Genomic DNA, 21,178 nt, shown 5'->3' on the forward strand with positions numbered 1-21,178 from the left:
ATAGGGTTGTCAGGGAAGGCCTTGGGGAGAGACGTCTCTCCGGGTCTGCTCATCTGTAAAATGAGGGCAATCATACCTATCTTAGGGTTTTGATGAGGATAAAAGAAATAACATGCATAAAGTGAGGGAGTTAGGGAGACAAGAAGTTTCTAGGCAAAGGCCCCAAGGCAAGAGCGTTTTTGTGGGAATGAAGACTTGAAGGGCCCTGTGACCTCACAGGAGCAGTGAAGGAGGAGAATGCTCATGAGCCCAGGGTGTCTTAGGGGCACACTCAGGGCTTCGGGTTCTATTCCCAGATGGGAAATACCAGGAAGGTTTTGAGAAGAGTTACATCATCTTGTTCTAAAACGATTATTAGCACCTTTGTTGAGGCTACACTGCAAGGGTCCAAAGAGGGGAGCAGAGAGGTCAGCTGGGCCGGGTTGGTGACACTTGGGGGTAGGACCAACAGAATAATACGGGTGTGCTAAAGACTGTGGCACAATAAATGTATTCCTGGGTCATGAGGAGGGCACTTCACCCAGCTGTGGGCATCAGGGAAGGCTTCCTGGAAGAGGAGGTGAAGTGTTTGAGATTGAAAGGTAAACCCGATGGGCTGAGTAAAAGGAGCTGCGAAGGCACATGGGCCTGAAGGAAACCATGATCTGGTTTCATGTTCCTGGAGTGGAAGGCAAGAGAGGAAATAGGTCGGTGGGGTGTTAATGGCCCAAACTGAGCACTTCCAAAGGACCTGTGCCATATTAGGGCTTCTACCTCTTTTCTGTCATTGATCCTTAACCAAACCCTAAGTCGGGGTAATTAAGTGACATTGTACAGATTCATAAATAGACCTGGAGAGATTGACTTGACTAGGGCCACACAACTAATGGGTGGTGCTAGTTCCCCAGCCAGGACTCCTGAGGACCCCTGAGCACCCTAAACATCCACACTAGCTTCTACCAACACACAGCCCCTGCCCATCCCACTGGGCGAAGGGTAAGGGGCTGCAGGAAGAAGGAAGGTGCATTTTTTTCTCTACCAATTGCCGCTACTTGATCTGGTTTTGCCCCAAAGCTGGAAAAAACACTACTCAGCTGGGTTTCATGCTCTGATGTAGACCTTTCTCAATCTTTTTGAAATAAGGAGTCCACATTTTCAGTTTGCACTGGGCCACCAAAGTTACGAAGCGGTTTTGATTATCCCCAGTCCCCGTACACTGGCTGTAAGGGACAACAGAAGGGATTTTCCAGGGTCATGTCCAAAGCTTAGGCGGGTGCTGTGATATGGGGCTTCTGATAGGTGACCGCTCCCGCCCGGAAGCGGCCTATGGACCTAAGGGATGGCCATGGGGGGTGGAGATGACTTGGTCTGTGGGGGAGGTGGGCCCACAGGAATAGTGGGTGCGCCGGGACTGGGACAGGGGGGTATAAGTGTGGGATCTGGGGGCGTTAAAGGCGGTGGTGACACCGAGCAGCAGGCGAGTCGAGCGCCAGAAGCTGGGACATCGGGTGACACCAAGCAGCGGGGGTGAGCAGCCGGGACCGGACAGCAGGGACAGCGGGCGCGCAGGGCGCGTGGAGATACCCAGCAGCCGGCGCGCGGACCGGGGATTGGAACTGGGTGCGCGCACGCCCGGGGCGGGGCACGCCACCCGGCTCCTCCTCCTTGCCGGACCCGGCAGCTGCGGCCTCTCCGGCCATAACGTTGGTCCCAGGAAGACTCGCAAGAGGAGGAGGAAGCGCGGGGGCGTGCGGGTTTGCGTGTGCAGCGGCGCGGCCGCCCGCATGGAGCCCAACGTGCACTTCTGGATGACCGAACGCCAAGTACGGCCGGGGCGCGGCTGGGGGCGGGGCGGGCAAGACGCGTGGTGTCACCGGCTGGTCCCGGTGACCTTGGGCAGGCCACGTGGTCGCACGACCCCCTCCCCACCGCATTCTCCGGAGGGTCCTAAGGGAAGCCCTAGCTGTGACCCCCGTGTCACCTCTGCCCCAGGCCTGGCTAGGGAGGGTCGCCCTGCAGATCGCCCTGCATGAGGAGTCAGTCTCCCCTCGCAGGTGTCCGCTCTCTGCAGCCCAAGCTGCAGCTGAGCTTGGGGTAGCCTCAGGGTGGAGAGGAAAGGCCCTCCCAGGAGTCCCCTGCCTCCCAACCTCCGCAGGCTCGGCCACTCACGGAGCCTGGGCCGCCGGGACGAGTCACACAGGCCCCGCCTCCAGGTAGTGGCCAGGGCTGCGCTGTCCAGTAGCAATAAGACGGGAGTCATTGGGTAATTTAAAATTTTCTAGTAGCCAGATTACCTAAGGCAAAAAGAAACAGCCGAAATTAATTTGAGTAATATATTGTATTTATCCCAGTAGATACAAAACATTAACATTTCAACGTGTAATCTATATGAAAATTATTAGATATTTTACATATTTTTTTAAAGTCCTCACCCAATGCCCTAACTGGTTTGGCTCAGTGGATAGAGCGTCAGCCTGCGGACTGAAGGGTCCCAGGTTCGATTCCGGTCAAGGGCATGTACCTTGGTTGCGGGCACATCCCCAGTGGGAGGTGTGCAAGAGGCAGCTGATTGATGTTTCTCTCCCACCAATGTTTCTAACTCTCTATTCCTCTCCCTTCCTCTCTGTAAAAAATCAATAAAATATATTAAAAAAAAAAAAAAGTCCTCACCCAAGGATATGTTTTATTGATTTTCAGAAAGAGAGGGAGAGAGGAAGAGAGAAACATCTGTGGGTCGCCCCTGGGAGGGTCCTGACTGGGAATTGAACCTACAGCCTAAGTAGGTGCCCTGACCAGGAATCGAGCCTGCAACCTTTTGGTCTACAGGAAAACACAACCAAACCCAGCCACCTCGCCAGGGTTACATCCTTTTTATTGTCTTGGAGACCCGGTGTATGTTTTACATATAAATTACATCTTGATTTTGGCCCGCCACCTATCCAGGGCTCCATGGCCGCATGTGGCTAATTGCACAGCACAGTTCTAGGAAGTTCTTTCAGCCATCACCTGAAGTAGGGCCCAGGCCAAATGTTTTAGGTGGGGAAGCAGAGAAGGGACAGGGAGCCCAGGTTGTCCCGGCAGAGCCAGGACTCAAACCCTGTGAAGTCTGGGGGCTTTTTGAAGCAAACCATACCTCTTTTCTCCACATGTCAACTCTTTTAATTCCTCAAGAGCAATTTGATACTGGAGTGGTTCAGAGCAGACCGCTGAGTCTTTTCCCGGCCGGGTTCCCTTGAGTACATTGGGCCCTTCTATGCCTCAGTTTCCTCACCTGTGGGATGGGGAATCTGGGAGAAGCTGCAGTTAGACAACCCCATTCGATTGTCAGAAATAATGTTAACCATTAACGTCTTTGTTGTTCTGCTGTTAACTTGTCGGGTGCTTTTCCCCCTCTTAAGACTTTTTTTCAGAGATTTCTTCAGTGGACAGAATTACTGGATCCTACAAATTTGTTCATTTCAGTTGTAAGTATTTTTCTTGTTTTTGAAGCTAATGGATTTTATTCTGAAACAGGAAGACTGCATCCCTTTGGGAAGCAGGTGAAATAATCCACATAGAACACCATGCTCTTATTAGTCCTTCGAATGAACTTGTTAGATTGGAAGGGTAATAAGTAAAAGTGGACATCCAGTTAACACGAGCACAAGCCCTGGGCCAGGTGCTGGAGGTTCAGAGGGGATCAGACAAGACTTGCTGGGGATGGAGGACAGACTGACAATGCTAGTCCCAGGCCTTGACCTAGGGATCTACGGGTGGGGTGTCACAGGGAATTGGGGAGGGTGTTGAAGGAAGGCTGAGAAGGAGAGGGGACTGTGAGCAAAGCTCAGGGGAGAAGAGCGGGCCACCCAGTCTCCAGGGCTTTGTATGCAGGGGACCCAGGCAGTTCTTGGAGGACCTTGTGTGTCATTCACGAGGTGGCTTTGCTTCCCAGTGAAAGATGGTTGGACCCAGGTGTGGCTGAGAGATGTAGGAGAGATACCCTGTCACCAGCAATGACCCTTAAGGGCCAGACTCAAAGGGACACTCTCATCCCTGTGCTCAAGATGCTCCCGTCAGCCTTATCTATAACGGAAAAAACAGGAAACGACCTGAATGTCCATCGGCCGAGAAATATGATGTGGTATATTCATACCGTGGAATATTGATTAGCTGTTCAAAGCGATAACCTAGTTACCAGCATATATGAAGTAGAAACATCCACTGTATGTGATGTTAAATGGGAAGGCATGGTATCTGTGATGTTTAGTGGGAAAGCAAGATGCATAAATACAGTACTTATGCGAATTACAAAAAACACACCAATTCTACGTATTTGTTTATGGATACATGTATTCATGTGTGTATACGTATAAAAAGCTGGACTGGAAGTTTGTACCTTGAACTCGTAATAGTGGTTACTTCTGATAGAATGGGGAGGGAAATAAGACTGGGTGATGGCTATTTAGGGGCAGGGGTGGGACGGTAGAGAAGCCAAAACAACTGAATGTTCACAGTTGTTAATTCTGGATGAGGGGATTCTAAATATATGATCATCGTTTGTATTTTCTGTATTTAACGTTCCCCTCAAATTAAGTAAAAAAGAGGAAATAAGACTGCACTGATTAGATGTGGGGTGAGTGAGAGAGGAGGGGCTTGCAGGTTTCTCACAGACAGTTGCCCTCGGAGAAGAACGGGGAAATGGCAGCCCCGGTGGGGGTGGGGCCAGCTGCTGGAGCGGCTGGGAGGGCCCCCTGGGAATGACACCTGGGACGATCCTAATGGAAACTCAGTGGGTGGAGAGCCTTGGCTACATGCCCCATTGAAATCAGGTGTGACAAGCCTGTGACTCTTAAATCTGTGGGTAAATCGGAGCAATGTTAAGCTCATGGCTCTATTTCTTGATATTTGATTTTAGAGCAAAATAGAGAAGTCGAGGGAACTATTGTTAACAAATGAAGATGGGTCTATTCATGACTTGAAGGACAAAAGGGTATGTATCAACTGCCTGTGGGGGATTCTGCCCTCAGATGCTCTGAAAGCTGGTGGAACTTGGTCATTGAGAACAGGGGCTGCACTTTTTGAAATGGGGTTTGTTTTTCCATTGTAGTTAGCATTCCTTCTCACGAACCAGATTAATATTAGGTGCCAGAAACCAGCAATAAGGAGAAAAAAATCATAGGCTTTCTCCCCTGGAAGGGATATTAGTGGGGATTCTGTAGGGTCGATTCTTGGAGCCCTGTGGCAAATTCCAGAATTGAGGCGGGTCTCCCAAGTCTGAATCTATTTCCTGTGAGAGGCCTTGTCCCGGGTCCACGTTCCATTCCTGCCCAGAGACTCAAACCAAGGAGTTGATGCCTACCTTGCAGTGAGCGTGTGGGGCTTTCTAGGGCCCACAGGCATCCATCCCGTGAGGCAGCCTGTGCAAAGCTCCCAGATTCAACTTGGTTTTGTTGGGGCCGCTGGACTTAGAGGCTGGCTCTGTTGCAAGGGACTGTGTCGCCTGCACGTAGCCTGCTGAGGGATAGGTTAGGTATTGGCCTTGAGTCCTCTCCAAGGTCAGAGACTTAGGGATTTTTAATGTTTTGGTCGTTGCTGGTTTTTGTTTGTTTTGTTTTTAATATATTTTATTGATTATTTACAGAGAGGAAAGGAGAGGGATAGAGAGTTAGAAACATCGATGAGAGAGAAACATCGATCAGCTGCCTCCTGCACACTCACTACTGGGAATGTGCCCGCAACCAAGGTTCATGCCCTTGACTGGAATCGAACCTGGGACCCTTCAGTCCGCAGGCCGACGCTCTGTCCACTGAGCCAAACCAGTTAGGGCTCGTTGCTGTTTTTTAATATATATATATATATATATATATATATATATATATATATATATATATATTGATTTTAGAGAGGAAGGGAGATGGGTAGAGAGAGAGAAACATCAGTGAGAGAGAATCATTGATTGGCTGTCTCCTGCACGCCCCTACTGGGGATCAAGCCCAAAACCCAGGCATGTGCCCTGCCCAGGAATCAAATCAGAACCCTCTTGGTGCATGGGTTGATGCTCAACCACTGAACCACACGGCCAGGCTTATTCTTTTCTCTACTTGGATTACCTCTTTGGTTGTTGTAAGCTCATTTTCTGCTTGATTTGTGCTCTCCCGATGGTATGTAACAGTCTGCCCTCCACTCTCTGAAAAGTGGAGCAAAGGCAGCATCAGAAATAGACTGGAGAGATCTGTTTGCTGTCAAGCCACCTTTAAAGTTATTGCTTGTGCCTGGCTGGTGTGGCTCAGTGGTTGAGCATCGACCCGGGAACCAGGAGGTCACCGGTTCGATTCCCGGCCTGGGCACATGCACGGGTTGCGGGCTCCATCCATACTGGGGATTGTGCAGGAGGCAGCCAGTCGATGACTTCCTGTCTCACTGATGTTTCTGTCTCTCTTTCCCTCTCCCTTCCTCTCTCTCTCTCTCTCAAGATCAGTAAAAATATATTTAAACACACACACACACACACACACACACACACACACACACACACAACTATTGCTTGTTTTTTCTCTTTTTAGATCCAGGAAGCTTGGAACAGAAGTCTCGTAAGTTTCAACCCCTTCCTAACCTTTAGTCTCCGAAAAGAACAAACCCAAACATCAAACTAACCTGTGTGCTTCCCTTTTTGAAGGCAACGGTGCATTCTGACAACAGCAAACTGATCCCCAGTCCTTTCCGACCTGCAGGTGAGCTGCTTCTAATTCTAATGGTCAGAGGTGGATTGGGAACAGGTGATATCTAAGAGTTACAAAACGCCCCCTGCCTTATTGTAATTGCTTTTTTCTAGAAGGATTTCTGACAGTGAATCTGGAAACCACAGCTTAAAAAGAACGTTTGAAAGGTGTGGGGAGAGCAGATTTGGGGCCCAGAGTCGTGTCCAGTGCTGGGGAGAGATCTGGGATTTGAGTGCGGGGACAGGCTTCCATGCCTGAGCCACATTGCCGTGCTACCAGCACTTCCATGCATTCACCAACCCGAAAGCTCTCCAGGCTGCCTGCTAATATTTTTATTTTTATTTATTTTTATTTATTTATTTTTATTTATTTACATATATTTTATTGATTTTTTACAGAGAGGAAGGGAGAGGGAGGGAGAGTTAGAAACATCAATGAGAGAGAAACATCGATCAGCTGCCTCCTGCACACCCCCTACTGGGGATGTGCCCGCAACCAAGGTACATGCCCTTGACTGGAATCGAACCTGGGGCCCTTCAGTCCACAGGCCGATGCTCTATCCACTGAGCCAAACCGGTTTTGGCTATTTTTATTTTTGTTTTTTTATTTTTTTTAAATATATTTTATTGATTTTTTACAGAGAGGAAGGAAGAGGGATAGAGAGTTAGAAACATCGATGAGAGAGAAACATCGATCAGCTGCCTCTTGCACACCCCCTACTGGGGATGTGCCCGCAACCAAGTTACGTGCCCTTGACCGGAATCGAACCTGGGACCCCCCAGTCCACAGGCTGATGCTCTATCCACTGAGCCAAACCGGTTTTGGCTATTTTTATTTTTTTAATGTCTGTTTTTTAAATATATTTTTATTAATTTCAGAGAGGAAGGGAGAAAGAGAGAGATAGAATTATCAATGATGAGAGAGAATCATTGATTGGCTGCCTCCTGTACTTCCCCGCCCCCTACTGGGGATCGAGGCCACAACTTGGGTATGTGCCCTGACTAGGAATTGAACCTTGACCACTGAGCCATGCAGGCTGGGCATCTGTTAGTATTTTTAAATGGAGGCTTTATTAGTTGTCCCGGCTGGTGAAATCATTGGCCCTGGGTGATTAACTCAACCTCCAGCCCCTCTCTGCGCCCCGGAGGAGGAGGTTAGGGGAGTGGGGCAGAAAGGTCCAACTTTCTCTGCAGGTGGTTGGTTCCCTGGCAACCAGCCTCCAGCCTCGGGGGCTTTCCAAGGTCACCTCTGCCATGAACTCGGGCGTGGTTGGAAGGAGCGTGTTATGAGTAACCATAACCTTGACTGAATTCCTCTCACTTGGGAAATTCTAAGAAGTTTAGGATCTCTGTGCTAGGAACGGGGAAGGAGAGCAAATTCACATTTTGTATGTTACTATTACTAGAGGCCCGATGCATGAAATTCGTGCAAGAGTAGGCCTTCCTGGCCGAAACCGGTTTGGCTCAGTGGATAGAGCGTCGGCCTGCGGACTCAGGGGTCCCGGGTTCGATTCCGGTCAAGGGCATGTACCTTGGTTGTGGGCACATCCCCAGTGGGGGGTGTGCAGGAGGCAGCTGATCGATGTTTCTAACTCTCTCTCCCTCTCCCTCTCTGTCAAAAAGCAATAAAATATATTAAAAAAAAAAAAAAAAAAAGAGTAGGCCTTCCTTCCCCCAGCTGCTGGCACCGGCTTCCCTCTGGCACCCGGGACCCGGGCTTCCCTTGCAGCCCCAGCTTCGTCTGGAAGGATGTCAGTCTAATTAGCATATTGAGCTTTTATTATTATAGATAAACCACAGGTGTATTACATTCACGTGGCAGGGCGCACAGGTGCCGGTTAACACTGCTTACCTTCCGCAAGGCTGGTGGGTGGGAGCTTCATTAGGTCTTCCTGTACTGTGCTGGTTTACATTTTTGCCACATGCATATAGTTATTTTTATTAAGAAAATAAGAAGAATGAGTAAAAAAATATTCTTTGATGTCATGCCTTCCAAGGGGCTGGAGAAGAGGTGTGGGGAGGGGTGCCCCCTTCTGGCCTCTCCGCAGCCACTGACCCTCTTCTCTTTGCCAGCTTTCCTGCCTTTCACGGCGCCCATGGTGAGTGAGCAGCTCCTTGCTGGTGTGTGAGCCGGGGAGGCACGCTGGGGGGTTAGGAAGGTCTCCACCCGTCTCCCAAGCTCCAGCTCCCAGCCCCTCCCTGTGACTGCCTGAGAGATGATCCTGGATCCCTACCTCGGCCCCTCTCTGCTCTTCATGTTCCCTTCCCGCCCCCCACCACGCCCCACTTACCTCGTCAGGCAGCCGGGCCTCTCGAAGGCCCACAGGGTGTCACAGCGCGACCCTGGCTTTGACTGCCTCCTGTGCACAAAGGAGGAGACCCGTGAGTTAAGAGGTGCTTCCTGCCACAGGCCCACGGGATGGTCCTTTACCGTTTCTCCCCAAGCCCTCGCCCTGGCACAGGCCCTCACCTGGGACCTGGAATTGCCCTCACCAGGGCCAGCGCAGCCTGGCCCTTACTGGTGACAGCACTGCTCTGCCGCTTCTGCCACACCTTCCGCTCGGTGTCCCTGCGGAGAGCATCCTTCTCAGCTGCCCTGCTCAGTTGCAGGGCTCAGAGGCAGGGGCCACTGCGAGACACAGGTGTCCTCAGTGCCCAGGTGGTACCCATTCAACATCGCTTGCTCCGTGACCGGTGGCCCCTGTATCACACCGTCCTCTCCTTGTCCCAGCTCCTGGGGGGCCCCTTCTGCATCTCCCCTGAGAAGTTCTTTGCTCCTACGAGCTCCCGCTCCCCTGAAACACTATAACTGCTTTTTCTTTTTTTTTTCCCCCTTTAAAGGTATTTCTGTCGCTGGTGCCAGTGAAAAGCCTAAAGTCTACCATTTTACCTCAGGTAGCACATATTTCAATGTCATGATGACTCAGTCCTGTTCTGAAAACCAAAATGTGACTTTCTGCCTCTGTCTTCCTGCAGTTGTCGTTCTGTACCTACAGTACAGCGTTCAACATCATCAATGGAAACGCAAGTTACGTGAGTATCAGGGGCCCCAGAGGGTTGCAGCCTGGTACTGCATCTTTTGGAGTTATTCTTTGTTTTAATTATCTTTTCTGGGTAAATTGTGCCATTGGCTAAACACATACTACTGTTTTTCCCTAGAATCGCCACCCCTACGAGAGTCTATTACTAGGGACGGGAGTGATTGCTTCTACAGCCTTTCTTGGAGTAGGTATTTTAAAATCTCTTTGTGTGTGTGTGTGTGTGCGTTAATCTTCACCTGAGGATGTTTTTCCATTGATTTTTAAAGACAGTGGGACGGGGAGAGACAGAGAGAGAGAAACATCCATGTCAGAAAGACACGTCGATTGGTTGCCTCCGTACACATCCCGACCGACCGAGGCCGGGATTAAGCGTACAACCGAGGTACGTGCCCTTGACCGGAATCAAACCTGCAACCCTTCTGTCCACGGTCTGACACTATCCACTGAGCCAAACCGGCTAGGGCTAAAATCTCTTTTGTTCCTCAGAATTCAAAACAAAACAAAACTTTATTTTGATGATAAATTTATATTCCATCTTAAACAATTCATACAACATGATTGAGACGTAAAGAAGAAAATAAAAGGGTCATCTGTAACCCTATACCCTCCCCACCCCCTATAGTCACGTGAGTATTCCAAGTTTCTAGGCATATGCCTAGTATGCTTATCATTTTAAGAAATTAATGTATGCTCTACAAACATGTATATTGCTTTGGGTGTCAGGATATTAGATGGTTAAAAGTGTAGACTTTAGAGTCAGGTAAGCCTTGGTTTGTATCCTAGCTTAATTCCTGAACAGCTCAGCGACTCTGTTCACATTAATGTTTCTTCTTGAACCCTCCGTGTATTCCTCTGATGATCAGGAGAACTGCTCCGTGCTGCACAGATTTAAAAATCCACAGAAAGCCCGGCTGGTGTGGCTCAGCGGTTGAGCATAGACCCAGGAACCAAAAGGTTGCCAGTTCGATTCCCAGTCAAGGCACATGCCCAGGTTGCGGGCTCGATCCTCAGTGTGAGTGTGCAGGAGGCAGCTGATCGATGATTCTCTCTCCCTCTCCCTCTCTGAAATCAATAAAAACAATAAAATAAAAATAGACAGAGAGCGCTGGCTGAGGTCTGACCAGTGATAGGAATGAGGTCGATGCTAGCTCTCTGCTGTCGAGTATGTTCAGCTGATTTCTTGTCCCATGCAGTAATGATTTTTCTCTCTTATTTTCTAGTTATTCCCTCGTTTACTCCTAATGAAGAATGCAGTGAAATCCGTTCTCCTAAGGGAGACCTTGCCTGCCGTCATTCTCAGTAAGCAGGGAGCTTGCGGTCCTTGAGGGCTTTGAGCCTTTCTCCCACCTTCAGGGACACCCAGGTCTTTCGGCGACACTGCGGCTGATGGCAGCACCCATTTGCAGCTGGCAGGTGCCCCCAGGCCCGAACGAGGTCTTTGACTTGAGAGGTGACACTTTCTCTGTAGATACCCCTGTAGCTGTCGAAGGATGAACACAGACCTGCAAACACAAATTACATTCTACAGACTGTCTGTCCAAGCTCTCTACACGTATTTTTCACTTAACCCTGACAGCAGTTTATGGGGAGGCAGTATTATCCCCATTTACAGATGAGGAGACTGAGGCAGGGGAGGGTTAAGTAACTTTCCTAGGGTCATAGGAAGGACTGGTGATCTGACTCCAAGGGGGTGACAGAGACATTAACCAACTGTTTTAAGTTTGCTGTCTGCAAGTTCACTGGTTCACGCTCCAGATTCGGGTTTGGGAATCAGCACTTTGAAGGGTTGGCAGAATGTCAGTGGTAACATTTGGGAAATTGTTATGGAAACCTGGTCAGACCAGCTAAACAAAAAAGGGGGGCATATTTAAAGGACCCCCGGGGTTTCTCCTGGAATCCCGTTAGGGAGCCAGTCTGGACTTTCCGGGGTGCTGGAGCCTGGTGCTGGGTTGCGGTCAGGATCCAAGACCAACAGGCCAGCAGTCCTGACCCCAGCAGAGAACCTGGCTGGCCCAGCGCAAGGCCGGTGGCCACTGAAGGTTGCGGAAGCGCAGCCATCGAGAAGGAGGCTGGACAGCAGAGAAGATGTCCCCTCCCTGGACTGAAGCTCATCTCTGCTGTGTTCTCTTCTTTAATCCACAGCCCAGGTCAGTGCCGTGAATGTTGCCGCATCCCGAAGCTTTGAGCCCGTACGAGGGATTGAGGTCATGGACAAGGAAGGCAATGTCGTAGGCTATTCCAGAAGAGCTGGGACGAAGGTAGGGGAACACGATGGTGCAATAGCTGCTTGCCTTTGGGGCAAAGAAACGAATTTTCTCTGTGGGAGCTGGTAACCAATTCGCATTTCCCTTCAGACTCTCCTTATCCTGTCCCCCCTCATTATGCTGAGAGAGGTGTTCTGTTTTGCGCCCGGATGTTTAAAAGATTGTGCAGTACGGCCTGGCTGGGGTGACCCAGTGGGCTGAGCGTCATCCCGTGCCCCTCCAGGTCACCTGGTCAGTAGTGTGGGTTCTCCAGAGAAACAGAACAAATAGGGTATCTACCCATCTAGCGACCTATCTATACACGTATGAGAATTATTTTATTTACTAGTAGCCCTGCGCACAAATCCGTGTGCCAGTAGCTCGCTGCCGCCCTCCAGTAGCTCTCCGCCCGCTGCCCTGCCCTCCTGAAGCTCCTCCCAGCTACCCCCCTCATAGCTTGCTGCCCTGGCCCCTCCTGTAGCTCTCTGCCGCCCCGCTTGCAGCTCACTGTTCCATCCTCCTGCTAATCCATGATCCCGTCATTACGCTTCACGGTGTAACAACCATTTGCATATTACATCTTTATTATATAGGATTTGGTTTTGTTTTGTTTTGTTTGTTTTTATTGATTTTAGAAAGAGAGAGAAAAACATCGATTTGTTGTTTCACTTATTCATGCACTCGTTGGTTGTTTCTTGTATGTGCTCTGACTGGGGATCGAACCCACAACCTTGTCTAAATGGGGACAACGCTCTAACCAGCTGAGCTACCCGGCCAGGGTTGAAGAGATTTATATGCATTCAGCTCTAAGAATCTACGTATGGTAGTTTTATTTGGGGTGTGGAGTTTTAAAAGATTTTTTTAAACAAATCAGATCTTTTGGCGGGGGACGGGGGGAGGTACTGTGAAGTGACTTTAGCTGAAGAATTGTAATGTGAGGCAGTTGTTCACAAATAGCATGAAGAGCAGCATGAAACAGCCCCTGAAACGAAGCGAGAGAATGGCCAGCTGGCCAGCCTTCTGCCCAGCATGTGGGTGGAGGAGGAGCTCAGGAAAGAGGCTGCTCATTCAGCCGGGAAATGTATCATTATCCGGCTCATGGGACGCGTTACTCCCGATCCGAGCAGCGATTCACGAAGCTGAATGACGAGCCATCAGCTGTGTCTCGGAATAATGGCACCTTTCTAAACGAAGTGGTGTGATCAGTGCCAGTATCGAGGAGGGAAAGGGCTGCCAGAAATCAGATACCTCGTTTTTGAAATGAAGGTTCTGTTGCCTAAAGAGACATTTTTAACGGCTTTATTGAGGAGTGATGTACATACTGGAAAAGCCTTGGAAGAGTATAGAGTTTGGTGAATTTTAGCAAATCTAAGCAGTTAGGCGGCCATCACCACAGTCTGATTTTAGAACATTTTCATCCCCCCAAAAATTTCCCTCGTTATGGTCACTCACCCCTCCTACCCCCAGCTCCAAGGAAACCCTGATCTGCTTTATGTCCTCACAGGATGGCCTTTTCTAGAAATTTCGTATCACTGAGCTGTGCAAGAGTTTTCTGTGTCCAGCTTCTTCTTCTTTTTTTTTAATATATTTTATTGATTTTTTTTTACAGAGAGGAAGGGAGAGGGATATAGAGTTAGAAACATCGAATGAGAGAGAAACATCAATCAGCTGCCTCCTGCACACTCCCTACTGGGGATGTGCCCGCAACCAAGGTACATGCCCTTGACTAGAATCGAACCTGGGACCCTTGAGTCTGCGGGCCGACGCTCCATCCACTGAGCCAAACCGGTTAGGGCTTCTTTGACTTTTGAGGTTCATCCGTCTTTTAACCCATATCAATCGTTGGTTGCCTTTGATGGCTGAGCGTCATTCCATGGTACAGATGGATGCGCCATCTTTCGCCTTCCCATTCCCCAGGCGATGGACACTGGGTTGTGTCCAGGTTGGGGCTGTTAGAGCATTCATGGGCAGCTCTCCACCTAGACATATGTTTGCGTTTCTTCTCTTCAACTCAGTTTTCACTGCAGGGTGTGGGTGGTGTCACGCCCTGTTCATACAGCTGGGGAGAGAGAGCAAATGTGTAATCCACAGGTTGTTCCTCAGCACCTCCTGCAGCCAGGCACCCTGCTAGGCTCCGGACACCCAAACCCTCCCCAGCCCGAATCCCTTCCCTCCGGGAGCCGGGAGCGCTGGGCCTCCCAGCGGGGAGGCAGCCGCAGGCCCTGCCAGCTACCTGGGTATCTAGTCCATCTCTCCTGGAGAAACTGCATTTTTTGCACGAATGCCAAATTGGGGTAAAAGAAAGGTTGGATGGTCTGCTCTAGAAAGAAAAGTGTATCTTTTTCTTAAGAATAAAGTGTCTGCCACTGTGCGTAAGCATAAGCATTCTTTTAGCATTTCTCTGTCACCGAAAGGTTTATTTTCTTTGGCTAAAATTTCAGAAAGTGCGTAACCGGCAATATCTGATTGTAACAGGGCACCTTTGCTCAGATTTCAGGAGCTCAGTCCACGTTGCTTTCCCTCCCCTGGCTTTGTCAGCCACTCAGGCGCCCGCAGTGCCTCCTAATGACCACTGTCCCCTTTGGAGTGTCTTCCTTCCCCTTGCACAGGGGACACGTGGACACGGCCGGCCTCGCCCCACTGACGTTGACACACACGCCATGCTCACAGCCACTCCTCTCTCCCTGAAGCGGAGCAGTTTTATTTTATTTTATGTTCCTGAAAGTTTATTTTAGGACGCACCCTCCTCGGCTCTCTCTGTGGTCGCAGGGAAAGGCATTCCCTGCAGAGGGATCCGCTGAGCCGAGCATTCGTGTAATAAGCAGAGAGCAGGTGCGGGCAGAGGAGAGGAGCCCGAGGCTGCGGCCAAGGCCTGGGAAGTGGACGTGGGAGGAAGGGAGTCGGGAAGGGAATGGGGGCCTCTGTCCTTATTTATCTTGCACAGAGCAGGGGTATATGTGGAGTTATGTCTTACCCGGGGCTTGGGTTCTGAAGTTAACATGGTGTCGTTTGCGGTCATAATTTCCCTTGAAAGTCTCTTACATTGTCCTCAAGTACACATGATTTTGTGCATATAACCCAGACAGTAAATTATATCTTTCAATGATCACTGCATAGAACAATGTACAGAATAGAAAAGATGACAAAGCATTATAAGGTCTACATACATGTCTGTGCAAAGTAAAATTTTATAGCACACTTTTTAAATATTTTTACTGATTTCAGAGAGGGAGGGAGAGGGAGAGAGAGAAACATCAATGAGAGAGAATCATTGATCGGCTGCCTCCTGCACACCCCCTCCTGGGGATCGAGCCCACAACCTGGGCATGTGCCCTTTACAGGAATTGAACCTGGGACCCTTTAGTCCACAGGCCGACGCTCAATCCACTGAGCCAAACCGGCTATGGCTGTAGCACACTTTTAATTGCACCAGCAAAAATGGGTGCATACATGCAGACTCATGGGTGTGACCCCTGGTGCACACCGAGCTATGCTTTTGGAGCAGTCTCCCACTAGAAGCGGTGGGAATAACTGGGGGGCTGTTCAGGACAGGGAAGCCAGTGGCAGAATCCTAGCCTGAAGAGGAAAATACAGATTGGTTCTCATGGCGAACACCAGCATTTCTACCAAGGGGATTGCCATTTGGTTCTAGGTTTGCTTATAAGCTGCCTTTGCTTATACTTAGCATTTTATTTGGAACGGTCAGTGGACTGATGGAGACCATTGTGGAGTCGGGGGGGCGGGGGGTAAATCCGCTTTCAGTTACTCCTGGCTCCGACCTCAGCCGTCCTGCCTGCATGACCACGTCAGGTGCTGCCTCCGCCTCTCTCCACCCGTTATTTTTGAAGCGAGAAGAGAGCTGCGGTTCGCTTGTCTCTGTCATGAATTACAGGATCCCTGGAAATCGTCTGCCTCCACATCCTAAGCTGCTTCCTTTCGCTTCCCACTAGGCCGTCAGAGATACAGCAACATCCAGAGTCGTGCTGTTCGGGACCTCGGCTTTTATTCCTGAAATCTTCTCACATTTTTTTAAAAAGTAAGATGCATGCTCATCTCCCCAGGGAGGAGTAAATATTTGGACAGTCAGAATCCTTATAAAACGTGTCTAATCTGAAGCTGGTGGGAGGGATGGGAAGAACGTGCTCCCGTGGTCTTCCTACTGAACACTCGTCATCCACTTGGGACAGGATTGACTTGGGATCCAGATGTGCATATGCCAACAGACCTGGAATGGGGCCCAGGCCCTGTCCGCAGTTAGCTCTGTGTTCTTGGCCACGTCCCAGCATCTGCGGAGGCACGTTCCCCCACTTCCAGAACGATGGGTTTCGATGATCTGCAGGTTTTCCCAGCTCTGATGTGCTATGAATGCTGCCCTAAACCTCTTGCCCCTCCTTCATGCCAAGCATGGATTAAATTAGCTTAAATGGCTCCAGGTTCAGTAGCCTGCATCCCATTCGAGAAGCAAGCAATGGCCTGTTGGGAGGAGGGCCTGGGGATCAGCCAGTCTGGGAAGCCCAGCTTGCAGTGGCGCAGCCAGAAGGGTGCTGTGTTGGTTTAGATACGGGGTACAGGCAGGGAGTGGAGCCTACGGCAGCTGAGCAGAAGCAGCTCTAGTGGGGGGACAGCCCTCTCCTCTCCGGCCACACATTGGCTTCTTTCTGTCGAGGTATGAGGTATGTGACTGTCGACACCCCCTAGGTGTATCCTCGCAGTGTCCTGATGAGAAAGAAAAACACAGCAAACCCCAGGGCGGGGGGAGGCAGGGAATGTCTTTTGCTCAGTTCACAAGCTCCTGGGAAGGATTCCATTGGCCCACGTGGGGTCACCTGCCTGTTGCTGAACCAATCTACTGTGTCCACCATGGGGAGCTAGGAAGTCCCTGCTAGGAGCATGTAAGGAGCATTTTTTTCAGGAAGTAGCAGCGTCCTGGGCAGCGTGAACTGTTACTTCCCACAATCAGTCCAGCTGGATGGAGGTGGAGACTTCTGCTCGGTCAGGATCTTCCTGGACTGCTCTGGCTGGCCTCAGAGCTGGGCTCTGGGGAAGCTGGGGCCCTGGGTGCCTGTGCAATGGCACGGGCTGTCTGCTGGGGAGAGATGGTCCTCGTTTCCCAGTGGGCCTTGGGGTACCCAGAAGGACCCTGTGTCATCCCACAACCATGATAGTATCCATGGCAGAGTGACCTCCGTGGCTGACTCACCCCTTCCGTTTTACATCTGAATGAACCCAGAGTGCAGAAGGGGAAAGTGACTTGTCTGAGAGTGCCCAGTCTGTCCGAAGCAGAGTCCCCACCGGACTTCAGTACCCCCTGGCTCGGCTGACTCCCAGGATGGGGTTCTTTGCATCTTCCCACACTGTCTCACACTCCAAAGGTCAGGGTCAGAATGTCACGTCCATGTCAGCAGAACCCCAGGTGGATAGCACAGACTCTAGGACAGGGGTGGGCAAACTTTTTGACTCGAGGGCCACAATGGGTTCTTAAACTGGACCGGAGGGCCGGAACAAAAGCATGGATGGAGTGTTTGTGTGAACTAATATAAATTCAAAGTAAAGGAGCGGAGGGGAGAGCAAGAGAACCCTCCGCTCTTTCGGCTCCGCGGGCCGGATAGAACAGCCGAACGGGCCGGATCCGGCCCGCGGGCCGTAGTTTGCCCATGGCTGCTCTAGGACCTGACCCCTCACTTGTGAGCTGTGGGATTTTGGACAAGTGACTTGACTGGCCAGTGGCTGCGTTCTCTTGTGTATGTGGGCTGTGGAGCGATCAGATGAGCAAATGCACATCTAGTCATTCATCCTGGGTCTGACCCTGGTGAGCAAGACAGCTGGCCGCCTCTAAAACGAGCCCTGTAACCTTCTCTCCCCCAGGACCCCGTTATTCGTGCGATACCCCCAGTCCTTGTGGACCCTAAAGCTGTCTTGTACTATCTTGGTAATGGGACTGATGGTGCCAGTTTCTTTTAGCATGTTCCCGCAAATACAACGGGTAAGTGCCCCCACTTGACTTCCTCTCAAAAAATAACTTTTCTTCCCCTCATTATAAGAGTAAAATAAATTATTTTCCTAAAAAATCTGCCCAAGTTTATAAAAGTATAAAAGAAAATAACTTTATTGACACATAACCCCACCCCCCAGATCCCTTGTGTGGTTTTGGATTATATTTTTCTTTTTTTAAATATATTTTTATTGATTTCAGAGAGGAAGGGAGAGGGAGAGAGAGAGAAACATTAATGATGAGAGAGAATCATGGATGGGCTGCCTCCTGCATGCCTCCCACTAGGGATTGAGCCTCAACCAGGCATGTGGGCCCCCCCACCCCAACTGAGAATCCAACCATGACCCCCTGGTTCATAGGTCGATGCTCAACCACTGAGCCACACTGGCCAGGCTGGATTCTGTTTTTCTTAACAGTATATCAGAAGCATTTTTAGGGGATGTTAAAAAACCACCACCACCTTTGAGCTGTTTTAAATGTTTTATCATTCCAGTGGAGCACTCTGCAATGATAGAAATGTCCTATAAGCGTGGTGTCCAATATAGTAGCCACTAATCATGTGTAGCTGTTAAGCACTTGAAATGTGGCTAGTGTGACTAAGGAACCAAACTGTCATTTTAATAAGTGCTCACAAGCGGCTAGTGGCTACGGTATTGGGCTGTGCAGGTCTGTAGACTAGGACCTATTATAATTTGTGATGAGTCGGCCTGCCTGGACTCGAATTCCCAGCTCCTCCAGACCTTGATCAATTTGCTTAAACTCTGTGAGACACTGTCTCTGTCTGTTAAAGAGAGATGGCTGTGATAGTATCTCTGTTGCTGGTCCCAAGGACATTGTTGATGCTAGTAGATGTTAGGGAGTTCTGGCATTTCTTGGCTGAACATCTCAAATGCCTGTTTCTGTCATTGAAGTTAAAAGTCAGTCATGGCTCAGCGGACAGAGCATCGGCCCTCAGACTGAAGGGTCCTGGGTTTGATTCCAATCAAGGGCATGTACTCGGCTGCAGGCTCAATCCCCATCTCTGGTTTGGTGCAGGCGGGAGGCAACCAATTGATGTTTCTCTCTCTTTGTCCCTCCCCCTCCCTTCCACTCTCTAAGAATCAATGGAAAAATATCCTCAGGTGAGGTTAACAACAACAACAAAAATCAGGTATGTCCTCATAGCATTTACAGGGTGGGACAAAAGTAGGTTTACAGTTGAGTACACAAAACAGTTTATTCTTACATTACTATTATTTTATTTCCATAGGAACAACTGTCAATCTCCTTTTGCCCCACCCTGTGTATTTATGGAATGCTTTTATTCACAACCCAAATTCTCTAAGTTTAGGCTTATATTATCGTTAATTTAGGCAACTTTGCTAGCACATAGCATAAAAGTTTTAAATTATTTAAGATAGTTGCTATAGTCCTACGAAGGTGGTGGTGGAAAGGGATAGAGAGGACTAGCTTCTCATTAAAGTAGATGAAACAGAAGGAAAAATCTTTTGAGTCCTCACAGTCCTCTTTTAGAACAGTTTGTTACCATAAGATTGCAATAAAAGCGAACCCTTTGCAAGTAATTCCGTCTGATTGCATTGGCACTCAGAGTGGATGGCTTACCGGCAGGTTCAGTCACTTCCAGCAGGTTTCAACTCTCGTGGGATTGGCAGATTGTTAATAGTGGAAGCTGAGTGACGCGGACATGAGGGCTTATTGTAGTCTTTCTGCATTTACTTATGTTTGAAATTCAGAAGAATGTTTTTAAGAGGTTAGGTTTTGGGTTTTTTTTTCCCCTCTAAATTAGATTTAATTGACAAAAAGTTGGACTGTGAAATAAATGCTTTCTGAAAATGTCTTTTTAAAAAAAACTTGGCTTCTAAAGCAAGAAAAGTTCTCACTATAAATATTAAGAATTTAACTTTGTTTTTCAGATCCAGTGCAGTAAACTCGAACAGGAAATTCAGTCTGCAACAGAAGAAACAGAACTCTTCTATAACAGAGGGGTGTAGGGGTGAGTTCTGGGTGCATTCGTTGGATTCCTGCTTTGAAAGCCTTCCTCTCAAGGTTTCAGTTTCGAGCACTGTGCCAGGGGTCTCCTGGAAAGCCCCGAGGTGTCTGCGCAGACAGGATGGCTTCCAGTCACACATGCCAACACCTAGTGGAGGCTGGTTATGCCTGGGCTTCCAGCCTGGATGGGAGAAGAGATGCGGGGAGCTGTCCTGTCTGACCTGCCTCCCCACCCGGACTGCTGAGGGGCTGGGTGATGGAAGATTCCGTTTTCTGTTTGTCAGCCTGCGAGAGGGCACTGTGAAATTACTAATAAACTGGTCTAAAGTTGAGTGTTTGCGAAAAGAAAGAAGGATCTATGGCGCCCAGGGCACAGGCATTAAGTTGATGGCTCATGTCCAGGTAAACAGGAACCTCAGGTGAGCTGCTGAAGGCCTCCAGCCCCCAGAGCAAGCCTGTTTTCCTGCTCAGCCTATTCCCATTTGGACAACTACTTAAAAGCGTTGCCATCCGCCACCCAGCTCCTTCCTTTCCTTCACGGGCAAACAACCCTGTCTCCTGCTTCGCAGGAAAAAGCAAGGCTCTTGGCAGCCATGGAACCTCTGGCACCAAACCTGCAGACCCTCCTGCACCGCAGCCACCTCCCCTCCTGCATGCAAGGTCAGCAGGGCCTAGGTCCTGGGCTTGTCCCTTATTTACTCAGCCCCTCTGCTTCTTCCCGGTAATATTTAAAGTGCTTGACTCACCTGTCTCATTAAAAAGCAAAACCCCGCCCAGGCCAGGTGGGTCTCTTGGTTGGGGCATCGTCCCATACACCAAAAAGTTGTGGGTTGGGTCCTCAGTCAGGAGGCAGCCAGTCGATGTTTCTCTCTCACATCAGTGTTTCTCTCTCTTCCCCTTCCTCTCTCTCAAATCAATAGACATATCCTCAGGTGAGGATAAAAAAAAAAAAAGCAAAACCCTCATTCACAGCCAAGCTTTTCCAAATACTGTCTACCCTCCCTGTTCCCACCCCACCTTCTACTCTGCTGAGACTGTCAGCCATGCCTCGCCCACACTGTACTGCCACTGCTGGCTGCTCCACCAGGCTTTGAGCTTGTTTATTGTGCCCTGGCCATAGGACCACACCCAGCTGCCCCCTGCGCTTCTGGATGCCCACTTGAGGCCTCCCAATCTCAGGAAGTGGAACCACCCCAGTTGCATCAGACAGGATCACTGGCGTCACCCTGACTCTCCC

General features: G+C 49.6%; 1 protein-coding gene across 2 annotated transcripts; it reads left to right on the top strand.

The window, feature by feature from the left end:
- Window positions 1-1,620: 1,620 nt before the first annotated feature.
- On the top strand, window positions 1,621-20,282 carry SFXN4 (sideroflexin 4). 2 transcript variants are annotated; one of them, XR_013959037.1, is made up of 15 exons: window positions 1,621-1,802; window positions 3,378-3,443; window positions 4,874-4,948; window positions 6,522-6,548; window positions 6,635-6,689; window positions 8,750-8,775; window positions 9,518-9,571; window positions 9,653-9,709; window positions 9,836-9,901; window positions 10,938-11,016; window positions 11,860-11,975; window positions 15,911-15,996; window positions 17,826-17,943; window positions 19,866-20,045; window positions 20,149-20,280. XR_013959037.1 is itself a non-coding variant. In XM_080641715.1 (14 exons), the coding sequence occupies exons 1-14, from the start codon at window positions 1,764-1,766 to the stop codon at window positions 19,941-19,943; spliced, it is 942 nt and encodes a 313-aa protein (XP_080497841.1). In that variant the 5' UTR covers window positions 1,621-1,763; the 3' UTR covers window positions 19,944-20,282. The 2 variants fall into 2 exon arrangements, 1 of the variants encoding a protein (XP_080497841.1); XM_080641715.1 differs by having other exon boundaries at window positions 19,866-20,282.
- Window positions 20,283-21,178: the final 896 nt, after the last annotated feature.

The sequence above is a fragment of the Plecotus auritus genome (genome assembly GCF_963455305.1).
Source record: "Plecotus auritus genome assembly, chromosome: 9".
Taxonomy (NCBI): Eukaryota; Metazoa; Chordata; class Mammalia; order Chiroptera; family Vespertilionidae; genus Plecotus; species Plecotus auritus.